Source organism: Alosa alosa, chromosome 21 (genome assembly GCF_017589495.1).
Source record: "Alosa alosa isolate M-15738 ecotype Scorff River chromosome 21, AALO_Geno_1.1, whole genome shotgun sequence".
NCBI classification, from domain to species: domain Eukaryota; kingdom Metazoa; phylum Chordata; class Actinopteri; order Clupeiformes; family Clupeidae; genus Alosa; species Alosa alosa.
In genome coordinates, this window is record NC_063209.1 from 19,814,851 (window position 1) to 19,838,828 (window position 23,978).

At 46.6% G+C, this 23,978-nt stretch overlaps 1 protein-coding gene across 1 annotated transcript in view; it reads left to right on the plus strand.

Moving 5' to 3' along the window:
- limch1b (LIM and calponin homology domains 1b) overlaps nt 1-23,978 on the plus strand; it is a 119,871-nt gene that overhangs the window by 30,409 nt on the left and 65,484 nt on the right. Inside the window, 2 exon segments of the mRNA XM_048232195.1 lie at nt 13,778-13,848; nt 20,778-20,847. Coding sequence (XP_048088152.1) covers nt 13,778-13,848; nt 20,778-20,847 — 141 coding nt within the window.

Sequence of the window (23,978 nt, forward strand, 5' to 3'; positions counted from 1 at the left end):
ACTAAATAGAAGCGTTCCGAATGGACCAGACTTAGTTTATGAGGTTTCATGAGACAGATTGTGATTGATCTCAGCCTTTGAAAGCAGTTCTAATGCCCCACCCTTTATGGGAGAGTGGAACAGGGAATATTTGTTTTTTTCTGTAGATCATTCTCAAAGAAGGAAAAATTACAAGTCTGTAAACTACAGTGCCCTTGGGGTGACTGAGAGTGTTTGATTCAAAGAAAGCAGCAATAAGTCAGTGTGAGGAGTTTGAGAAGATGTAGCTGGCAAGAGCATCTTCTATGTCCCAGTACCTGGAGAGTTCCCTATTGTTTGATATCTATGTCCGCTTCCCAAATTTACACACCTAGACACACACTCACCCACCCACACACACACACACACACACAGTTTGATTGGAAGAAACCAGTAATAACTCACCAGCAGGAGCTGGAGAAACTGTTGCTGGCAGAAGCATCTTCCTTACTATGGTACCTGGAGAGTTACTGAACTGCCCTATAGGAATGATTTGCACAGTCATACTCACATCTGTGTTTCAGTTCAAGCACTGAGTTCACACACAAAATACATTCTTTATGAATGTGTACATAAACAGGATTAACATGTCAGCTCTTTCTTAAGAGTGATACAGTATGTTTCTCTCCAGAATTAAGTCTTACAGTGTATCAGGACAGTGTGAAAAGCAGGACTGCCATACAGCATATCACTTCCATTACATCTGACACATGAAGAGTTTAAAACATCTTCAAAACACCTCCATTGTCTTCAGTCGTTTCATTGGCATTATGGTACGATTTGATATGGAGCTCTACATTTCTGTTAAGTTGCATGTTAGCACTGTGGAGTAGCTTATGGACACGTATGGGAAGAGAACAGCGAGTGATGAGATGTATGCTGTGATAGGAGATGTATGATGGAGGATGTATGATGGGAGATGTATGCTGTGATCAAAGTCAAAGTCAGCTTTATTGTCAATTTCTTCACATGTTCCAGACATACAAAGAGATCGAAATTTCGTTTCTCACTATCCCACGGTGAAGACAAGACATATTTTACCAATTTTAAGTCCACAGACAAACATAACATTCAAGTAAACAAAAAAGTAAGTAAATAAGTAAATAAGAGGGCACATATAATAATGAAAAAAAATAAAGCAGCAAAATTTTGTTGAAATTGTGCATAGACAGTCAATAAAAAAAACTAGTGCAAAGTCAGGCCAATAAGAGGCTTGGGTAGTTCTGTTTGACCTGAGTAATAAAGAAAGTGGCATAGTGGTGCAAGTTATGTAAGAGCAGCAGAAGTGTTGTGTTTTCAGGACAACAACACCAAGTTGTAAAGTGTACAAGTGTGCAAGTGTTCAAGTGTGCAAGTGGAGTAGTGCAGGCGGCCATTGTGGGTCCAATGTCCAGGATGTTATGTAGCTGAGGGAGGGGGGGGGGAGGAGGAGAGAGTTCAGCATCCTTACAGCTTGGTGTATGAAGCTGTTGGTGAGTCTGGTAGTGTGGGGGCGCAGGCTTCTGTACCTCTTCCCAGAGGGCAGTAGATCAAACAGATTGTGAGCGGGGGTGACTTGCATCACTCACAATTTTGGTCGCCTTGCGGGTGAGGTGGGTGGTGTAAATGTCCTTCAGGGAGGGGTGAAGCACCAATGATCCTTCCAGCGGTGTTCACTATGCGCTGCAGGGCTTTCCTGTTGTATTCAGTGCAGCTTCCGCCCCACACAGCGATACAGCTGGAGAGGATGCTCTCAATGGTGCCTCGGTAGAATGTGGTCATGATGGCTGGTGGAGCACTTGCTCGCCTGAGTTTCCGCCAGGAAGTACAGGCGGCGCTGAGCTCTCTTCGCCAGTGATGCAGTGTTGGTGGTCCAGGAGGGTCTTCACTGATGTGCACCCCAGGAATTTGGTGCTGCTCGCTCTCTCCACCACAGCACCGTCGATGGTCAGTGGCAGGTGTTGGGTGTGACCTCTCCGGAAGTCAACAACAATCTCTTTGGTCTTGCTGACGTTCAGCAGGAGGTTGTTGTCCCTGCACCACGTGGTCAGATGGTCGACCTCCAACCTGTATTGAGTCTCGTCGCCCTTGGTGATGAGACCCACCAGAGTTGTGTCGTCAGCAAATTTCACTATGTGATTGTTGCTGTAGGTTGCAGTGCAGTCATGCGTCAGCAGGGTGAAGAGCAGCGGACTGAGCACGCAGCCTTGGGGGTGTATGCTGTGATGGGAGATGTAAACTGTGATGGGAGATGTATGATGGGAGATGTATGATGGGAGATGTATGCTGGATGGGAGATGTATGCTGAATGGGAGATGTATGCTGAATGGGAGATGTATGCTGGATGGGTGATGTATGACGGATGGGAGATGTATGATGGGAGATGTATGATGGGAGATGTATGCTGGATGGGTGATGTATGATGGGAGATGTATGCTGGATGGGAGATGTATGATGGGAGATGTATGCTGGATGGATGCTATAATACTGTATGCTGTTGGTGACTAATGAGTGTGTAACAAAGCGTGGGGGGTTATATAAGGAGTGAGCTACGACACCAACTCCCACTGCACTGAGGCCTTAACACTGGCACTGCTCAGGAGAGAGAGAGGAGAGGAGGGAGAGAGAAAGAGAGCGAGAGAGAGAGAGCGGTAACATGTGAGGGATAGATAGGTATCATCTATGTAAGATTGTGTGTTTGAGAGAAGAAGTGATAAAGTGAAAGAGAGAGGACAGAAATACAGAGAGAGAGAAGGAGAGAGAGAGAGAGCTGTTGAAATTGTAGTGTTCTTTTCTGTACCTTATCTGCTCTCCATATGGTATTAACTACACTCTTCTCACAGGTCCTCTTCATCACTCACTCCTATCAGCAGATTTGGCAGTGATGTCCTCTTCTGGGTCCATCCATCTGTTTCTCTAACTATCCATTCATCAGTACATTCATTTGTTCAGTAATCCATCAGTCATGTGTAGTATGTTTCTTTTTTTCTTTCTTTCTTTCTTTCTTTCCTTCTTTCTGTCTGTCTTTCTTTCTTTCTTTCTTTCTTTCTTTCTTTCTCTCTCTCTTTCTCTCTCCTCCCACTCAGTGGTAGGAGTAGAGGTAGGTGGCTCTGCTGGACTGAGTGAATCACATGTCCAGAAGCCTCCCACATGCTTCATCAGTGGTGAGGGGACCAGTGAGTTGCCCTGCTGTCAGTCACATACACTCACACACCTGCCAGTAAAAAGCCCACTCCACAACCCAGAGAGCAGTCCATTTCTGGCACTGACCCCTTTTTAAGTATACTGTCTGTGATTTGGGAAGTTTAAAGCCACTTCCACTAGGCCCGAGTTTCCCAACCTTTCAGTGTGTAACCCTAAAATCATTTCAATTTAGCTTGAAGTTCACCCTGCCGTGCAAACAGCAGTGGGGGTCCATACGTACGGCTTACTGAGCTGCATTCTTGAAAATCTTCTCACCTTAACACCCCTGGAGACGCCCATAGCACTTCAGGTTGGGGAACACTCCTTTGAGCTGATTGGTAAACAAGTCGTACTAAAGTGCTTTTCTATAGCAGAGGAACTCAACTAAGACAGTCTGAGAGCTAAAACAATCTGAGGGCTATCTCATGAATGCATTCATATGAATATTGTTTGACAACTATTTTATAAATGCAGGTTGCACGTTGCACGTTAGCTCACTGAGAATGCGCTGAGTACTGAGTCCCTTCTCAGAGTTGACTGAGTGAAAAGTGTGTGAATTTCAATCTGAATGTCCCCCAGAGCTGGGCTGAGTGCATTCTCTCTGTACTGGCGTCTCTGACTAGCCGCTGAGATGAATCTGGTTTGGATTGCCGGGGTGGGGGGGTGGCGTGTTTGTGTCTCCACATGGAGCCTCAGGTGTGAGGAGACACAGGCGCCTTACCTGGAACTCAGGTGTGAGGAGGCACAGGCGCCTTACCTGGTACCCAGATGTGTGGAGACACAGGCACCTTACCTGGAACTCAGGTTTGTGGAGACACAGGCGCCTTACCTGGTACCCAGAGGCGGTGTGTTGTGTGCTAATGTGAAATGATGGGTGATGATGATGAGACTGCGATGATGGTGAATGAATGTTTGAATGTTTGAGCTTTCTAAATTTATCCTGTCGTATAGCAACAAGCCCAATATGGTTTTGCACTTTGTTTCTCTGCTCTCTCTCTCTCTCTCTCTCTCTCTCTCTCCATCTCTCCTTTTTGTGCTCTCTAACCCTCACTTTCTCTCTCTCTCTCACACATACACACACACACACATTTGTCATATCCTGCATGTGTACTTTCTCATATGCATATATGTGTTTCTCATCAGAATCCTGTAGATTTACTGTGGCAGGGACTCTGGGCTTGAACTCTCTCAGGGAAAAAAGAAAACATTTATATTTTAGACCTGATGTTTCTCTAAATATTTCCATCGACATGGAATGAATATGTTGATATACACACATAAATGATGGCGATGGGTTTACATGCGTACATAAATGATGGCGATGGGTTTACATGCGTACATAAACGGAACTTTTACGGCATGTACCGAGCACATGTAGTGCACTGTGCTAAGTTCATATGTAAATGAGTAGTTTAGTTCAGGCCATATTGTTTGTCATCCAGAGTGTTTTGTATTTTAAAAAACCTTAATGGTCCAAAAACAGCCATCAAAGAACACATTGACTGTTTGAGTTATTGATTGTGTGGACCAGTTCATTTGAATAATTTGTATAATAATTTATTTGATTGACATTTACATATGAAGAGCTCTTTTCCAAAACACTATATCCACCGTTTTAATGCATTTTCATAAATATTTTTAAATTATTTTGTTTTCCAAGTAATATCAGTGGAACTGTAATTGGGTTATTGTTATTTGATTTATCTTTACTCAATCAAAACAACACATTATTGATATCACCTTAAATACACAATTAAATAACCTGACTTATTCATGTTTTTGAAAAATGGATTTATAGCGTTTTGGAAAAGTGCTCTTCATGTGCATGTGTTCATTTAGCAGATGCGTTTATCCAAAGTGACTTACAGCAAGAGCACATATGATAGAGTAGCTGGGTCTGTTTTTTACTTGCTAAAAATGTACAAAGTCAGCCATTTTTTACATATTTTCCTCTGTATGTTGTTAGGGGAGCACCTCTTTTTGAAACACATAGGATTTGTACATGTTGCACAAAGCATCATAACAAAGCTGACACCATGTTAAGCTTCTGTCAGGCTCAGTCTATGTTGTCTGTTTCAGTTTCCACCATGAACAGGCCTTATATTAGCCTGGCGAGCCAGACCCACATTAAAATGTAGGGTCTGGGCACTCACCGTTTGCAGTGCTCAGTCCGAGGGGCGGGATAATCAGTTGTCTTTCAAATTCCCTCTGCACTTAATAAGGGACTTAATAGGATATTTGTTTTCAAGTAGCAGGAATTCAAGCCAAACCGTTGCAACTCTGCCATCAATCATTATGTTAAGCCCACCAAACGACTCTATACACGATTTAAATGTCCTGATTAAGTTTCGATTTCTGGAGCTCACAAGCCAACGGAGAGTTGCTAGACTAGCTAGGGGCGCGTCTAGATTTCTAGGCTAGCCTTATATAATATGTTTCTGATATATTTTTTTTATCAGTTATACATACTGTATGTACACAGACATTAGTCGACCAAACTCTGCCACTCTATGTGTGCATTTCCAGTTGTGTTGGAACTGCTGTTTTATCTGTGATTTACACCATCTTGATTTATGTTCCTCTCGAGCTGGTCAAACCGTCACTCGTTTCCACATAAAAACGGGTATAAATCAGCACGAGTGAGTGGCGTCACCAGATAGGAGCTCGCGGCATGGCCATAATAAGGCGACCACGTCGCCGTGCCAACACCGGGGGCTTGCGCAACGCTGCCGTTTACCCAGCGATTGGTCTTTAATTTGTGTGCACATCACCGGTGCTGCCAGGCCTTGGCAAAACACTCAGATCATACACAAATATTATGTCATGACCGCAGATTTAATCAAATGAGTAAAATGCACAATGATTAAAGAGCTATGAAGAATTATATTTGATAAATACACAACTAGGATGAAATTACTTGTGTTTATCAAATATCATAGATTTATTACGTGTGTGTGTGTCCCTCATCAGCACATGTGTGTGTGGGTGAATAACTGACCCTTCATGCCTCTGTACTGGTCTGCCACTGTAGCATGTGTGCCCTGGTGCCTTCTTGGGAGATTTCATAATATGTGTGTTTGTCTCTCTCCTCTCTCTCCCTTTCTCACTCTCTTTCTTGTATGCGTGTGTGTGTGTGTGTGTGTGCGTGTAAGCGTGTGCGTGTGTGTGTGTGTGTGTGTGTGTGTGTGTGTGTGTAAGCGGGTGCATGTGGGTGTGGGTGTGGGTTTGTTGGTGAATGTGTGTGTGTTTCACAGTATTGTGTGTGTGTGTATGTGTGTGTGTGTGTGTGTTGCATGCAGCAGTGCTCTCTAATCCACTCAGCACATCAGAGACATAGAAACCTGCACAGGCCAGCAGGAGACAGACAGTGCAGCTTTAATCACATTGGCCAGCCGCAAACTGGAAACCTTCCGACCTGTTGTGAAAGAGATTAAATGATTGACTTATTTAGATTTTGTATTGAAATAGCTCTTCTGACGTGTGTATGTTTAGTCACTAACTGAGTATTTTATTAGGTCCATTGGGAGTTTTTAATAGCATCACTCCATTCTGTGGAGAGAATTGATCAAATTGGATAAAAGATGTCTACGCCCCTCACAGCTGCATGTGGTTCTGCTTGAGGATTAGTCGGGATCAGGAATGGCTATTGCACTTGGAAAGTTAGTTACTTAATTCTCTCCAGATGTAACACGTTCTTTTGTGGAAGTGATAGGATGTCATGTGACACACATCCAGGCACACACACCACACACACTCCACACACACACACACACACACACACACACCTCAGTGGCCATACTGGAATAGCAGGTGGCAAGCCAGAACATGGAAATTAAGCAATCAAGAAGCTTCCAGAACAGCTAAAAATGTTATAATTGAGCGTAATCATTCTATAGAGACCATGCCTATGTCATTTCAATTATGAGAGATATAAAGATTATATATTATACAGCAGTTAGTTCTGGTTGATCAAATGATTGATTCAGGCCTCAGCCTCTGGCCTCATGAATCCCAGACATGGGGAAATCCTTTACCAACCGCACTCTCATTTGGGCAATACTGCTTAAGGGTCCCTAAGGAGTCAGAAGTTGATGGCTGAAGTTGATTCTGTTTGTCATTTTCACATAGTCAGTACAGTGCTGAGCTCCTGACAAGTAAGAACATGATTATGGCTGTGGGTCAGATGGCTGTGTAAGACGTACACACTATTTTTAAGCCTTTTTTGCTTCTTCAGATTTTTGAGTTGGACTGGACATGTGTTTGTTTCTTTCTTTCTTTCTTTCTTTCTTTCTTTTTTTCTTTTTTTCTTTCTTTCTTTCTTTCTTTCTTTCTTTCTTTCTTTCTTTCCATCCCCAGTGCACCACGGCACTATAAAAAGCTGAAAGCAGAATGTAGGACAGAAATCCTCCGATAAGCGGCAGCCAGTCCCTCTCTCATCCTCCTGTCGTGGTGCTGCGTGCGGTACACTGGGACACCCCCCTGTCGCCCTCTCCCCTCCCCAAAGCATCGTGACCTCTTTAAATCTTCAGTGGCCCTTCTCTTCCTCGGCGTGCGGCCCCACAGCTGCCCCCGACATGTCTCCTTTCCCTTCCTGGACTCTCCCGCTCGCTCCAAACTCCTGCCAAGTGCCCCGGGGGCATCTGTGCCGCCATTGTGCAGGGCTCGGCCTCTGGGGGCACAGGGGGCATTCATTTATTTCTGAGGCACAGCGTGGCACCGCGGGCTGGGCAGCAGCAGCCGGGAAAATAGGGGAGACCAGACCGAGTCAGTCGTAGGGGGGATTGATGTCCCCCTTCACCCTTGGCTGAACTTTCGGGGTCTCGCCAAGCCATCACACCCCAGACAAGGCTATCACTGCCCACTGACTCCACACATGAGCCCCCAGCTCCCTGCTTCCCCATACAGCAATCCTGTGTGACATTAATAAGAGTGTCTGACCAAGACTGATACAATGAATGGCATAGTTCTGTTGTCATAGTAATGGTGAGAATCTAAGATCTTTGGTCATTTCGGGAGTTTATGTTCATAATTAGAAGTCTAGAAAATTGTGGCTTATTGTGGAAAGCCTATATTAAATGTCCCCTATTGACATGGGAAATGACAGTACTGTACAGAATCCTAAAGAGTGTGTGGGAAGGATGGGAAATCTGGTGTGTATTTCAGAACCATCAGACTACTTTCCCTTGATGTTTACATTCCTCATAATAACTCCACCATAATTATTCAACAATATTTATTTTCTGACGGTTGGGACAGTGCTCTTCCTACTCATAGTGAGAGTGTGTTCTGTTTGTTTAGTAGCTCCTGCAGTTCTGTCCTTGTCAGGTGAACTAGTGACCCCATCGCTCTAAATCTCCTTCTCCTCGCTCAGCCTTTATCTTCATCTTAAACTGGCAGATTGGGAACAAGCAAGTTTCTACTCATCCAAGAGGAAATTAACTCCTGTCCTCCTCTCTTCTCTTCATTTTCTTTCTTTACATTTTTCTTTCTTTCTTCAGAAATAATAGATATTTTGCTGGCTTTCATGGACATTGCTTTCATAGCAGGAGCTTATCATTGGAAAAGAGATTAGCGGCTAATTACCTCGCCAAAAGTGAGCTAACCAGATTGTTGGCATGCTGCCCTGAAGTGTGTATGTATTCCACATTGCAGTTGAGCCTGAAATTACAATTGCATAAGAAGTCTGTATAAAGAAACGGATCTGTGTGACAACTGCATGTATCTACATGCACTGTGTGTATGTGTGTGTCTGTGTGTGCGCGTGTGTGTGTGTCTTTGTTGTGTTGTTGTGTGTAAGTGATCCCACAGATAAAAGTCATCATCGTGCTTTGAAGAGATGATTCCTGTAGGCCCTTGGGGCTTAGTGGGGGATTGTTTTGTCTTGCCTCGATGCTTTATGCTTTCTGTCATGGAAACCTTTCGGTGTTGAATCCTTGAATTGCTGATTGTTCGTTTCTTTGAAAGGAAAGGTGGTTGTTGTAGCTTGGGCTGGGTGAGTGGGTGGATGGGGGGGTAAGAGCACAGCACAGGATGGGAGATAGTCATAGTTATGTGCTGTATCTGTTTCCACTGGGTCCCCCTCCTCCTTTCAGGGTGCTCTGTTAAACTAATTTTCATCAACTGCCGCAATCTGCTCAGCTGAAACATGAACGTGGCCGTCGTGGATCACTTTCGAAGCTCGTCCGCTATCTCATGAGAACCACCCTGGGAAGAAAAACTCCCCCGAATAGACTGGACGTCCCTTTGTTCAGTTCAACGTTCCTTGAAGCAAGCAAAACCGTTTCCACCCCAGTCGACCCCCACAGACTGGTTCCTCTTACTAATAATGTTTTGTTGCGGTGCTGCAAATTTGCTGTTAGAATAAACTGTCCGCCTCTCCGCCAGCCTATTCCAGCTGCCACAGCTCATTTAGCAGAGAGGTTTACTCCTCGAGGTCTCGCACTGTCGGCCTTCCCCGACGTTTGTTTTTCTGCACTTTCCAGGCCACCACTGTTATTTGTGCTTCGCCGGTAAAGGCCTCTCCTGAGCGCGAGACAACAAAAGCCCAAAACGTGCCGCGCTTGGAAATGGTTCCATGAGAAACAATCCGAGCTATGTCATTAGGAGTCCACCAGGGGGGAAGTGAGAGAGAGAGAGAGGGAGACATCTTTTTGATTGTTTCGCAAAACAATGTGGCCTTAAAAACGGACGCGCACCAAGCCGCATTCCACCGCCAAAAAACAAGTAGAAAAAAAAAACAATAAACAACAAAGGCGACACATTCCTATGCCTAATGATGTGGCCTGACGTGACCCTCAGTGGCTGTGTTGTGAAGCGCCGTGCTCAGTCTAGAAATTACGGTGGACTTCAATGAGGCTCGCTCTCTGCTCTACGAGCACGCATGCGGTGCCAGAATGCTGGTCCAGGCGGGTCACCCCATGGCCTTGCTAATTAGTGACCAGTTGCCTCTCCTGTACACTCTCACACAGTAACCAGACTGCTTTATGTTGGGTTTTGTTTTGCGTTGCCAGTCTGTAGATTTAATTAACTCGACCTCTTCCAAAACCAATAGGCCAGTGAGTCCATAACCAGGAAGTGGCTCAGTCTCTCCCTCCCTCTTTGGGGAGTTCGCTGGCTGTTTGCTCAAACCACTCAGGTTATCTCTCAGACGGTGATGCATCGACCAAACCCCTCGCGTGTTATCACCGGACTCCCCTCCAAAGCAACCACCCTCGGAGTGCTAAGAAGTAATTCAAGTTTTATGGCCATGTAAGCCACAGTCTCCCCGGTCCCCGCGGGGGTGATGAGAGCAGTGGTCTGCATTAGCCATTAGCCCTGATTCACATGGACGTGAGGCATGATGTAAGCTCCTGCAACGGGTGCGGTGTCGTCCGCTCCGGAGCTCTGGGGATAGCTTCCGTCCGGCAGCGGTCTGTCTGCCTGCCTCGGTTTGATAAAGGACGTCCTTTGAGGCTCCTAGTTGCAGCAAATGTATGGCTAACGCTAGACCTGCGTCAAGTAGTCTAAACCAGAAGCTGGCTGTTAATGGCTGTGTCTGTTAATGGCTGTGTCCAGATGCCTTTGGAAGAGGGGCGGTTTGTGCTCTTCCTCTGCACAGAACAGATGGGCCACAGTGGGGATGTGTCTGACTCTCTCAGCTTGTTGAAGAGGATACCTGTCGTAATGCTAACTCGGACTCTGGTCATTACTAATATGATATTCCTATAGGCCTTTTTGCAGGATTTTAGTCCTTTCTAAACCTACCCACCACCACCACTCAACAAACAAATACATGCATAAGCACACATACACACACACACACACACACACACACACACAAAAACACACACGCACGCACTCACGCGCACACACATACACACACACACACGCACGCACACACACCGACTCTAATGGCGCGCCCCTGGGAAAGAAGCTTGTGTGTGTGTGCGTCTTCAGGCCAGAGCCTTAGAGGAGAGGAAGCCAAACCACATCCTGCTCACAGCCAAAGCAAACCCCACCACCCGTCCTGCAGGCCCCTCCCCCCTGCAGGCCCCTCCCCCTCCTTTCCTTATAGGGGCGTGATGGAGCGCAGCGCAGCACAGCGGCGGCAGCCAAGGCCTTCTAATGGCTGCAGTCAGTGGTGTTATTGTATGGCAGAGGGCAGCTTGTTTGTAATGATTTTATGGTTGTGCTGGAGCTCTATCATAATCAAACATTCCCTTGTACTGTAGTCTGGCCTTCAAGTCAAGCCAATGGGCCTTTGAAGCACAGGGCTGCCTGATGGGGATGTGAGTGGTACCACGTTTGTAGAACGGCCAACGCACGCACACACGCACACCATCTAATCTCAGCTGGGGGACATCCCCACCCTCTCTCTCTCTCTCTCTCAGCAATAACACTTCTGGCCCATGGAGTGACATACAGCAGCCTATTTCTTCTGTATGGACTCCAAGCCAACCCAAACGGGCCAAGAAACTGACACTGACACTGAGTCTCGTAGCTCACCCACCAGCCACAGTCAGAGCTCTTCAAATCTCCAACAACCCAACTTTACACCCCCCACAGCTGAACAAATAAAAGTCTGGGGACGTTTGGCATGGTATGATCCAGTAATTGTTTAAAGTGCCAGATGAGCAGTCCCATAGAAGTGCACTATTAATGGTTTCTATATTTGCTAGCCCATCGCTATAGAGATGGATGACTTTTTAATTGTTTTTCCCCGTTCTGCATGCTGCTGTGTCCGAGGGGAAGTGTGTGTGTGTGTGTGTGTGTGTGTGTGTGTGTGTGTATCTTAGTGAGGGCGGGTGGTTTACTTTTCTGTTTTTCCTTTTTATTATTGTTAGTCTTAAACAAAGTTAACACATTCATGTTGTGTTTTGGCTTTTGTAGTCCGGTGTTGATGTGTATTGGAACGATGCTGGAAAACCCACAATGCAGCATGAGGCACTGAGTAAAGTCTTGCAGATGTTTTAAGCAGGGCTTTGAACCAGGTTTTTTTCCCAATTGGTTCGTTCCGAACATAAACAGAATTTTAACGTTTCCGGTTTTCGGTTCAACCCTAAACTGACGTTCCTGAACCGCTTAATAACGTTCCATGTCGGCTGCGGGACATACAAATAAGTAGGCTGATCATTAGGACTTTACAGTATATTTGAATTATATTGTTAGTTTGCATCATTTCCCTTAAGTCTCTATCCTGTCATCAAATATCAAAAAGCCCTATAGGCTACATTATGTACATTATGTACTTTACATTATGACCCAGCAGATTTTTATAGCAATGTATTGGAGATTATTAGCCTATCTAAAAAGATAGAATTCGTTTTTAAAACTAAACATTTGTGAGATACTTGGTACAATATTTACTCTTATGTTTGAGCTTGAGAGACAGGCTACAGCTTGGGCATACAATAAAGGCTACTTGCTGGCAGCCTTCTCTATTACATTTCACCTGATGAGTAAATGACCAGAAGTGAACCTCACCCAGTCATATTGCACAGAAATCTTGTCAAAGAACGAAAAAAATAACGGTATTAACCGGTTACCATTATTTTAGATAAACCATTTTGTTCCGGAACATATAAAATGCAAACTTTCTGGTTGTGGTTCTGTTCCTAGCAAAACATTAAAAGTTTCTGGTTTTCGTTTTTTCGTTTTCGTTCCGTGAACCGGTTCAAGGCCTTGGTTTTGACCCCACTCATGTTGGAAACCTGACCATTTGGATGGAGGAGATCTGCTGGACTGATTCTCTCTCTCTCTCTCTCTCTCTCTCTCTCTCTGTGTCCCTCTCTCTCTGTCTTTTCATCAGTCATATTAATTATCCTTGCCTAAAGCTGGCATGTTAATTCAGTCTTTTGCTCCAACTGGAAAGATAATACACAGAAAAACTGTGAACTTTGACCTCTGAACTAGGGCTGGGGAGTGGGGTAGATCTGAAACACCCCAGTCATGCAAACTCCTGGCCACCTTAAGTCCTCCGTGTCACTGGTGATTAGCCATTGAGGCAGGCTTTGGGTAGGATGATGGTGGCTTATGTCAAGCTCGTTAGCGCAGTGCTGTCAGCGAGAGCGATGACGATGTACACACATCCACTCTTTCCCTCGAATGCTCTCGCTCTCTCCATCTCTTTCGGTGCTCTAGCTGCCGACTCTACGCAGCTAAACGCTTTGTTTGTTGTGCTTTCCTGATACTGAATCCCTTGCCTTTTCATTGTTGTGGATAACATCACTTGGTCCCTCATCGGAGAGAGTCACTTCTTTAAATCCTCCTCATTGTTGGTGGGTCATGCTGCATGATATCACTCTTTCAATGAATTCCACTGATGCAAACAGTATGTCATTTGTTGTGATGGTACTAGATAGTTCTTCAGCAATACTATAGGAGCCTGTCTTAGAAGCTATACAAGACGATGAAGTGTATTTTGCTGCACCCCCCCCCCCGCTGTGTGCTGGTAAACATTGCATGGTTTAGAGCATGAAGGAGCGCTAAGCTGTTTGCGTAAGCTTTCATGCAGAGCCACGAGAGTGTGACTATGTGAGCGTGTGTGAGAGTTTGACTGTGTGTCATCATCATCATCATCCAGATCTTCTTCCTGTTTTTCTCCTGGTCCTCGCTGCAGGCGGTGACTGGCCGATGCTTCGGTGAGAAGGACTTTCGTGGAGGACTAGAGAACGGGATCCTACTGTGCGAGTGAGTAAAGACTTCCAGACACACACTTCCACATATCACACACACACACACACACACACACACACACACACACACACACACACACACACACACCTCCACATACCTACACACATTCTCTCTCTCTCTCTCTCTCTCACATACTCACACACACACACATACACACACACTTCAACCCACAGAAATCTTCACACCTTTACACAGAAATGTATGTTATATTTCAGTATGGCACACTTTCACCGATTCTATGCTCTCATTTACACGGACTACTTTTGGACAGTAACATCGTGCCCTCCCCCATCCAACCCACAGGGCGAAGTCTTTGCTTTGGGTCATGGCCCACTCTCCTCACCCTGACCCCACTTGGCGCAGTGGCACAGTGGCCATCTGTATCTAGTTTTAAACAGGGGAACTGGAGTGACCTTGCTGATTGAAATTTGGCTTTGAAAAAGTCTTCACTCTTGTACTTTGACATGTGCCACGAATGGTGTCTAATGAATTTGATTGGATGCTGATACCATATTGGTGTTTAATGGATTTGATTGGATGCTGATACCATATTGGTGTCTATGGATTTGATTGGCTGCTGATACCATATTGGTGTTTTGCAGTATCACTGTACACTGTATCACTGATGGTGTCATTGTCTCAAATTGTTGCATCATTTGATATATTATATGCGTATAAGCTTCCAGTAACAGCAGCCCTGAAGAGACAATAGAATGAGCTAAGAGTCGCCCATAAACTGAACTGGGTGTGTTTTTACTGGGCCTGCTGATGGGAATTCACTGTGGGAAGGGTGTTAATCTTGCAGCTCCTCTTCTCTTCTCTCCTCTTCTCTTCTCTTCTTTTCTCTTCTCTTCTCTCCTCTCCTCTCATTTCCTCTCCTTTCCTCTCCTCTCCTCTCATCTCCATTTCTCTTCTCTTCTCTCCTCTCCTCTCATTTCCTCTCCTTTCCTCTCCTCTCCTCTCATCTCCATTTCTCTTCTCTTCTCTCCTCTTCTCTTCTTTTCTCTTCTCTTCTCTTCTATCCTCTCCTCTCCTCTCCTCTCCTCTCCTCTCCTCTCCTCTTCTCTTCTCTCCTTTTCCCCTCCGTCCAGAGCAGCGAAGCATCGCTGATGATGATTAATGTTTGGCCTGCATACTTTTTGACCATGACCTCCACACCTGTGCAAGTGTGTGTGTGTGTGTGTGTGTGTGTGAGAGAGAGAGAGTGTGCATGTAAAATATGTTTTCCATTACGATGAATGATACAGTTCCCTCTATGTTGTGTGTGTGTGTGTGTGTGTGTGTGTGTGTGTGTGTGTGTGTGTGTGTGTGTGTGTGTGTGTGTGTGTGTGTGTGTGGAGGGGTAAATCAGTAAGATTTATAGAGGTCCAGCAGAAAGAGAACCTGTCGTCAGCAAAGACACGTCTGCACTTGTTTCTCTTTCTAACTCTCTCTCTCTCTCTCCTCTCTCTCTCTCTCTCTCTCTTTCTCTCCCTTCTCTTTGTCTCCCCTCTCTTTCTTTCTCTCTCTCTCTCTCTCTCTCTCTCTCTCTCTCTCTCTTTCTCTCCCTTTCTCTTTGTCTCCCCTCTTTTTCTCCGTGTGTCTGTTTGTCTTGTCAGACTGTCACTGTTGTTACCGCTGTGTGAGTTTTTCAATGCATGTGTCCACATGTCATTTGTGTGTGTGTGTGTGTGTGTGTGTGTGTGTGTGTTGAGTCCACTCTTATCATCTCCAGAGGACCCCCTGGAGCTACAGCACTGCAGCGTGGAGGTGGAGGTGGAGGTGGAGGGGGGTGGGGGCAATAGGAGGGGTAGGGTCAGCAAAACCAGATGGGACTCCTCAGCAATTCTCCCACGCACACACACACACACACACACACACACAGACACACACATGTGCAGAGCAGACACAGACACATGTAGGTACACACACACACACACACCATCTTCACAAGCTGTGCTATGCGCTCACGCCATCATTTAAAAGCCCGGTTCTTTGTTATGCTTCTAAAATGTGCACAAATCTCCAGCCCCGAGGTTAGACCACAGGCCCTTCTCATTATGTCACCGCTGGAACACTCCTGTCGGAAACCGCTCTGGTTTCACTGCTACTGATGTGAAAGCTGTCCATGCGCATGCTATCAGAGAATGACAGAGAGTTCCTCGTAAAAGTTCCCTTTTTTTCTGGGAACTGGCACTTTTATGGATCAACCACATGGTAAAATGCCTTAAATGATGGAAAGAGACACACTCTAGGACTTTCCATGAGGAAGTACTGTCAAGCATGTCAGGAGGCTGAGGGGAGTGAGAGGGGAGGGGATGGGTGGCCATACCGGTCTGGCCAGACCCTCCACCTCCCCAGCCCAGCTAACTGCAGAGCTACCCAACTGAGATGTGGTTCTGGGTTCTGAGCAGGTGGCTCATACTACAACCCCCTGTGAACCTTATGATATGGCTTTAATATTAGACAGAATAAATTATCTGGGAGAGGCCATTCTGATGAGTAGAGAGAACCTGTGTACCAAGATCCCTGTAGACTACTGTATCTGTGAACAGTAGAGAGAGAGAGAGAGCAGGCTAACATTAGTCACATTTGGCATCGTTGACCTGGATCACTTGGCTAAGGGCGGCTAATCTCCATTAGTTTAGTGAGTGGCGTGAGAGTCAGAGGGAGGTAAGTGTGCTTTGGTCACCCAGTGCACTGGCTGTGTAGGCTAGGTGTGGCTATACTCTTCAGCCTTCACTATTGTGTGTGTGTGAGAGAGTGAGATGCATTGACAGTACTTCACAGTTACAGGCAATATTGTGGTAAAAAAAAAAACCCTATGAAATAGAAAGTGACATCACAGAGATTTGCAAACTAACGGACAGCAGGCTTATCTTGCAAATGTCATCGCTAACACAGTTAGCACTCATAGAAGCCAGCTAGTTGCTAATGTATGTGATGTATGTTGTTGATAAAGCATGCACGGTGCTGCTGGGCCTGTGGGAATGATGGAATCTCTCCTTCTCATACATAACATCAGAACGAACACGAGGAGAGACGTTATTAGCCATAGTTAACGAGAAAGACACATGTTCATAAACTTGTAAAAAAATGTCATAGCGTAGCACTCAGGATGTCGTCTGGATTTGCTCTCAAAGCTCAGTGACTGCTAATGCTGGTGACATTTGCTCTCACATCGTTCCCTCTGGGGCAAAATTCCTGTTAGTTTGATTTGAACTATGTGGAGCATGTCAGCTGAGTGCGTTCAGCTGAGGGCATCCAGGCTGGTTGAGATCGGCATTTTTTAGGGCCATCTCAGGAGGAATGCGCTCGATTATTCTCCACTTCAGACAAGAAGTGAGCTGGGAGCAGGAAAGTATTTGCTGGGAGGGAGAGGAAACAATGTAGCACCTTAGCCAGGGTGAACTCATTATGAGGAACCAATGCAGCACCTTAGACAGGGTGAACTCATTATGAGGAACCAATGCAGCACCCTTGCTAGGGTGAACTCATTATGAGGAACCAATGCAGCACCTTAGCCAGGGTGAACTCATTATGAGGAACCAATGCAGCACCTTAGCTAGGGTGAACTCATTATGAGGAACCAATGCAGCACCTTAGCTAGGGTGAACTCATTATGTCTGTCTGTCTGTCTCTTTTGGATACAAATGGAGACCTACACACACACTCACACATGCACGCGCAAATACTTTTTTTCACACATTCTCTATCCGTCTGTCTATCTCTCACTATCACTCTCTCTCTCCCTCTCTCACACACACACACTCTCTTTTTCCCTTTTTTCTCTTTCTCTTGCTCTCTCTCTCTCTCTCACACACACACATACACACACACACACACACACACACTGTCTGTCTATCACTCAAACACACACACTCACTTTTTCTCACACACACTGATGGTTATCAGATGCAGCTCTAGGACTGACCTCTAATTTCTGTGAGGCGTAGCTGTTGGTTATCAGCACTCAGCGTTGTTATTTAGCAGCGCCACAGACAGACCCTCCCCAGCCTTTGAAGTGAAACAAAAGAGGAAGCTTCCTACCGCAGCATTCTTTAGGTGGGATGTGTGTGTGTGTGTGTGTGTGTGTGTGTGTGTGTGTGTGTGTGTGTGTGTGTGTGTGTGTGTGTGTGTGTGTGTGTGTGTGTGAGGGGGTTGAGAGAGGAAGGTCAGGGTTCATCAGATAAGAACACAGTGTCTGAATATCTGACACCTCCCCTAGAAAAGTCAGGAAGTCCCAGAACGAGTCCCCAGTGATCAGTGTGCAGAGAGAGTCGGATGAACCTGGATGTTCCTCTGGCTGTACACACACACACATGCACACATGCATATTCGCACACACACACACACACACACACACACACACACACACACACACACACACACACACACACATACATACACGCACATGCACACACACACACACACACACACACACACACACAGCTAAAACACATGCACACAAAACACACACACACACACTGATGTAGTAACAGGCGTGTGTATACATAGTCATACTCGCGTGTACATTGCAAGTCTCTAACATCTGACGTGTGTGTGTGATTGTGTGTGTGTGTGTGTGTGTGTGTGTCTGTCTGTCTGTCTGTGTGTGTCTGTGTGTGTTGAGTGTTAGAGAGAAAGACAGTTCTACTTAATGATTTGCTTAGGGATTCATGCCCTCTTTTGAAAGCCAAACAGTCTCTCGTGAGTGACAAACCTCTTGACCTGCTGCAGGTGCATCCTTCTGGGCCAGTTTGTGCTCAGCACTCTCTCACACACACATACACACATACACACACACACACACACACACACACACACACACACACACACACACACACACACATAAACAGATATTTTCATGGGAAGACATTGTCAATGACGTTTCATTAGTTTGACAGGATTCCAAGGCTGCAGGCTCTTCTTAAACCTTGGAACATATGGCATTGGAGAAACACCCCAAGGCCATGAGCATTGAGTAATACCAGGATGTGTGTGTGTGTGTGTGTGTGTGTGTGAGTGTGTGTTGTTGATGTGTGTGTATGTATCTGTGTGTGCATGCGTGTGTGTGTGTGTGTGTGTGTGTGTGTTTGTGTCTAGAAGTCTTGTTGCGCAATTAGTAGAGTGCTGCTAGTCAGTGCCAAGGCGTACACAATGAAAGATGATTCTCGTGCAATGTGCTGATCCTCGTGCAATGTGTGTCTTTGTCGATTTTAGTTACAATTGATCGTAGCTTAGCTTCTCTCTGCTCCCTCTCTCTCTCTCTCTCTCTCTCTCTCTCCTGCTTCCCTATCTAGTCTTCTCTCTCTCTCTCTTGCTTGTTTATTTCTCTCTTTCTTCTTTGTTCTTTCTCTTCATCTAGTCTTCTCTCTGTCTCTGGAGCCTGCTGTCCTTGGGTCACATCAGCGGAGATTTAAGCAGCTTCTGTCACTAGGCAACCCTCTGAGAATCAGGCTGCTTTTTATGGCACACATTTTTTCTTTTTTTTTTGGTCTTCCATTTCAAAGATCAGGAAAAAGTGTTTCAGATTTCAAACAGTAATTCATGCTGTAGCCTCAGTCTCCCACAATGCAATGCCGCAATGATGCAATATCCTTATAATTCCATAATAAATGTACTCAGAGAAGGTCAAAATACACAGGACACATCTTTGAGTAACTTTAACTCTGGTTGTTGACTTCTCTATAGGTCAAGTTCGATCTGAAGGTCCTCCTGACCTCGACATGCACTCACTCTGTGTCCACTCTTGTCCTTTATTTGTCCTCTCCGTCCCCCTGTCGTGTTTACGGTCAGTCGTAAAGTTGACTGCAGTTGAATGGGAGTTCATGGCCACTGGTCCAGATGAGCAGCTGACTCCATAGCAGATGTGGGCCTCACCTGCTGTAGCTCCGTCGCACGTTGGCCACATCCAGTCCAGTGCAGAGGCAGCAGCAGCAGCTTAGCTTAGGGGAGTGTGTGTGTTTGCGTTTCTGTGTGTGTGTGATTGTGTGTGTGTGTGATTGTGTCTGTGTGTCTGTCTGTGTCTGTGTCTCTGTCTGTGTGTGTGTCTGTGTGTGTGTGATAGCCTGCTGTGCTTAGAGCAGAGTGTAAACATAAGTCATCAGCCATATGAGAGACGCTGTTTGCAACATTTCTTCTCTTGCCCACCTCTCCCCTCATTTCCTGTCTTTTTCTTTTCTCTCTCTCCTCCTCTCTCTATATCTCTCTCTTCCTCACTTTCTCTCCCTCTCTCCATCTCTATCCCCTTCACCTTCTCTGAGAGAGATTTCAACACGTCTCTTCTCTCTTTTCCTCACTCTCCTCATACCCTGTCTTTTCTTTCGCTCTCCCCTCTCCCTCTCTTTCTCTCTCTCCCCTCTCCCTCTCTCTCTCTCTCCCTCTCCCTCTCTTTCTCTCTCCTCTCCCTCTCTTTCTCTCACCTCTCCCTCTCTTTCTCTCTCTCCCCTCTCCCTCTCTTTCTCTCTCTCCCCTCTCCCTCTCTTTCTCTCACCTCTCCCTCTCTTTCTCTCTCTCCCCTCTCCCTCTCTTTCTCTCTCTCCCCTCTCCCTCTCTCTCTCTCCCCTCTCCCTCTCTTTCTCTCACCTCTCCCTCTCTTTCTCTCTCTCCCCTCTCCCTCTCTTTCTCTCCCTCTCCCTCTCTCTCTCTCCCCTCTCCCTCTCTTTCTCTCTCATCTGTCCCTCTCTTTCTCTTGCCAAGTAGCGTATAAAGTATGCAGCAGAGGGCCTGTCATGTGTTGCACATTTTTGCTTGAGGATATAAAATTTGATGAATGTTATTATACAAGTTGTCTGTTTATACGGTCTAATGTTTCATGATACCATAATGTAAGAGTTTAATACTGGTGTAATAACGCTCTCTCTCTCTCTCTCTCTCTCTCTCTCTCTCTCTCTTCTCTCTCTCTCTCTCTCTCTCTCTCTCTTTCTTCAATTCTATCTCAGGTTGCTGAGCTCCATCAAGCCTGGCCTGGTGAAGAAGATCAACAGGTTGCCCACGCCCATAGCAGGCCTGGTGAGTGTCCTGTTCTGGATTCAGACGTCTGTGCTGTTCCAGCTGTTTGATCAGCTGTGAGCCACTTTATGACCCCCAACCCTATTCTCACACACACACACACACACACACACACACACACATACACACACACACACACACACACACACACACACACACACACACACACATCAGTTATTATGATTACTGGTCTTATTTAGCAACGCTGTGTTTTTGTGTGCTCCAACAGTACAGCACCCTGTCAGACAGACACATACACACATACACGCATGCGCACACACACATACACACACACACACATGTGTGCACACACACACGTGCCCGCACACACACACACGTGCACGCACACACACACATGCACACACACACACACACACACACACACACACACACACACACACGTGCGCCCGCACACATGCACACACACACACGTGCGAGGACACACACACACACACATGCACGCACACGCACACAAAGACACAGAACGTTGATATTTCATCTCTTACAAATGCACCAGCGTTTCATCTTTTCATCTTCCTCTGTCACTCCTCCGCTTTTCTTCTCCTCTTCTCTTTCTGTCATGTGATCAAAGGTTTTCTTCAATGTAACATTCATGTACCTGCCCTGCCATACCTTTCTAGCACTTTCTGCTGTTGGCGGCCACTCACCCCCTCCTCATCTTCAGGCTTTTATCTTTTAATCTTTTTATCTTCATTCTTTATTACTCAAGCTGTGATATTCTATTCCTCTCCCTTTTTTTGGAGGGGGCTGGGGTGCTCCAGATGTTTTCTAATGCCCACCCCCGCCGGTGGAGTGTGGGAGATGGGTGTGAGGGGTGGAGTGTGAGGGGTGGAGTGTGAGGGGTGGAGTGTGAGGGGTGGAGTGTGGGAGATGGGTGTGAGGGGTGGAGTGTGGGAGATGGGGTGTGAGGGGTGGTGTGAGGGGTGCAGTGTGGGAGATGGGTGTGAGGGGTGGAGTGTGAGGGGTGCAGTGTGGGAGATGGGTGTGAGGGGTGGAGTGTGGGAGATGGGTGTGAGGGGTGGAGTGTGGGGGATGGGTGTGAGGGGGTGGAGTGTGAGGGGTGCAGTGTGGGAGATGGGTGTGAGGGGTGGAGTGTGAGGGGTGCAGTGTGGGAGATGGGTGTGAGGGGGTGGGGTGTGAGGGGTGGAGTGTGAGGGGTGGAGTGTGGGAGATGGGTGTGAGGGGTGGAGTGTGAGGGGGTGGAGTGTGAGGGGTGGAGTGTGAGGGGTGGAGTGTGGGAGATGGGTGTGAGGGGTGGAGTGTGGGAGATGGGTGTGAGGGGTGTTTTTCCCTCCTGGCTGTTGCTCCCTTGCAGTGTGTGTAACCCCTAGACAGAGCTGCTCCCAGCTGGCAGGTGTGTGAGGGTGGGGGCAGGAGTGTGAGGGTGGGGGCAGGTGGGGGCAGGTGTGTGAGGGTGGGGGCAGGAGTGTGAGGGTGGGGGCAGGTGGGGGCAGGTGTGTGAGGGTGGGGGCAGGAGTGTGAGGGTGGGGGCAGGTGGGGGCAGGTGTGTGAGGGTGGGGGCAGGAGTGTGAGGGGGGGGGGCAGGTGGGGGCAGGTGTGTGAGGGTGGGGGCAGGAGTGTGAGGGGTGGGGGCAGGTGGGGGGCAGGTGTGTGAGGGTAGGGGCAGGAGTGTGAGGGTGAGGGCAGGTGGGGGCAGGTGTGTGAGGGTGGGGGCAGGTGTGTGAGTGGTGGAGTGTAAGGGGTGGAGTGTGAGGGTGGGGGCAGGTGTGTGAGGGTGGGGGCAGGAGTGTGAGGGTGAGGGCAGGAGTGTGAGGGCAGGTGGGGGCAGGAGTTGTGTGTCTGTATTTCAGCACATATCTAGACACCCCTGAAGTGATTTATGCAACAAACGTTTACACAACAGTAAAAACTGCATGTAACCTGCACACTTGCTTTACAAGTGTACTAGAGCATGCAAAAATAGATCCATCCCATAATATCCCATAATGCTGTGCAGGCTTACGCAACAGCTCCACTGCAGACTCTTTGTTAGTTCAATGGCACTGATGTGTAACTGCAGCTACTTCAGCATGTGTCTGTCCCATCCTGAGAATCAGAGTGTATGTGTGTGTGAGAGAGAGATGGAGAGTGGTGTGTGTGAGAGGGAGCCCAGAGTTGTGTGAGGCAGCTGGTGTGACTTACTACTGCTACCATTATATGATGAAGCTGGCTCTCTCTAACTGGGACTAACTGCACCATTATATGATGAAGCTGGCTCTCTCACAGACTGCTGCACCATAATATGATGAAGCTGGCTCTCTCTCACAGACTAACTGCACCATTATATGATGAAGCTGGCTCTCTCACAGACTAACTGCACCATTACCATCACTGACTGTAACACAAGAGCATTTCCTCTCTCACTGACTGACTAACTGACCATATGTGGCTGTCATATGACTAATATCCACCAAATAACTGACCCTTAACCACTTTTATACATGTGGAAGCTAAATGAACCAACATTCCACTTGGCTTTTTAAGTATATATCAAACCTGCTGTCACCATGAACAAAACTGAACAACCCATCAACCCTCTAAAGCTTTCACTGGGTCATTTAAGCTAGAAGTGAGAGACCATTTGTCATTACCAGCGTGAAGCAGCAGATGTGTGTGGGTAAATCCCAGCAGTTGGAGATGTTTTCTGGTGCCTGTGGCGTCAATAGTGTTCCTGTGTACCCTGTGTGTGTGAGTGTGTGTGTGTGTGAGAGAGAGAGATGGAAGTAGTGTGTGTGAGAGGCCAGAGTTGTGTGAGGCAGCTGGGTGTGACTTACTACTGCTACCGATATATGATGAAGCTGGCTCTCTCACAGACTAACTGCACCATTATATGATGAAGCTCTTGCCATTATATGATGAAGCTGGCTCTCTCACAGACTAACTGCACCATAATATGATGAAGCTGGCTCTCTCACAGACTAACTGCACCATTATATGATGAAGCTGGCTCTCTCACAGACTAACTGCACCATTATATGATGAAGCTGGCTCTCTCACAGACTAACTGCACCATTATATGATGAAGCTGGCTCTCTCACAGACTACTGTAACTGCACCATATCCCAAAGTTTTATGGATGGACTTTACCATCTCACTGACTGACTAACTGA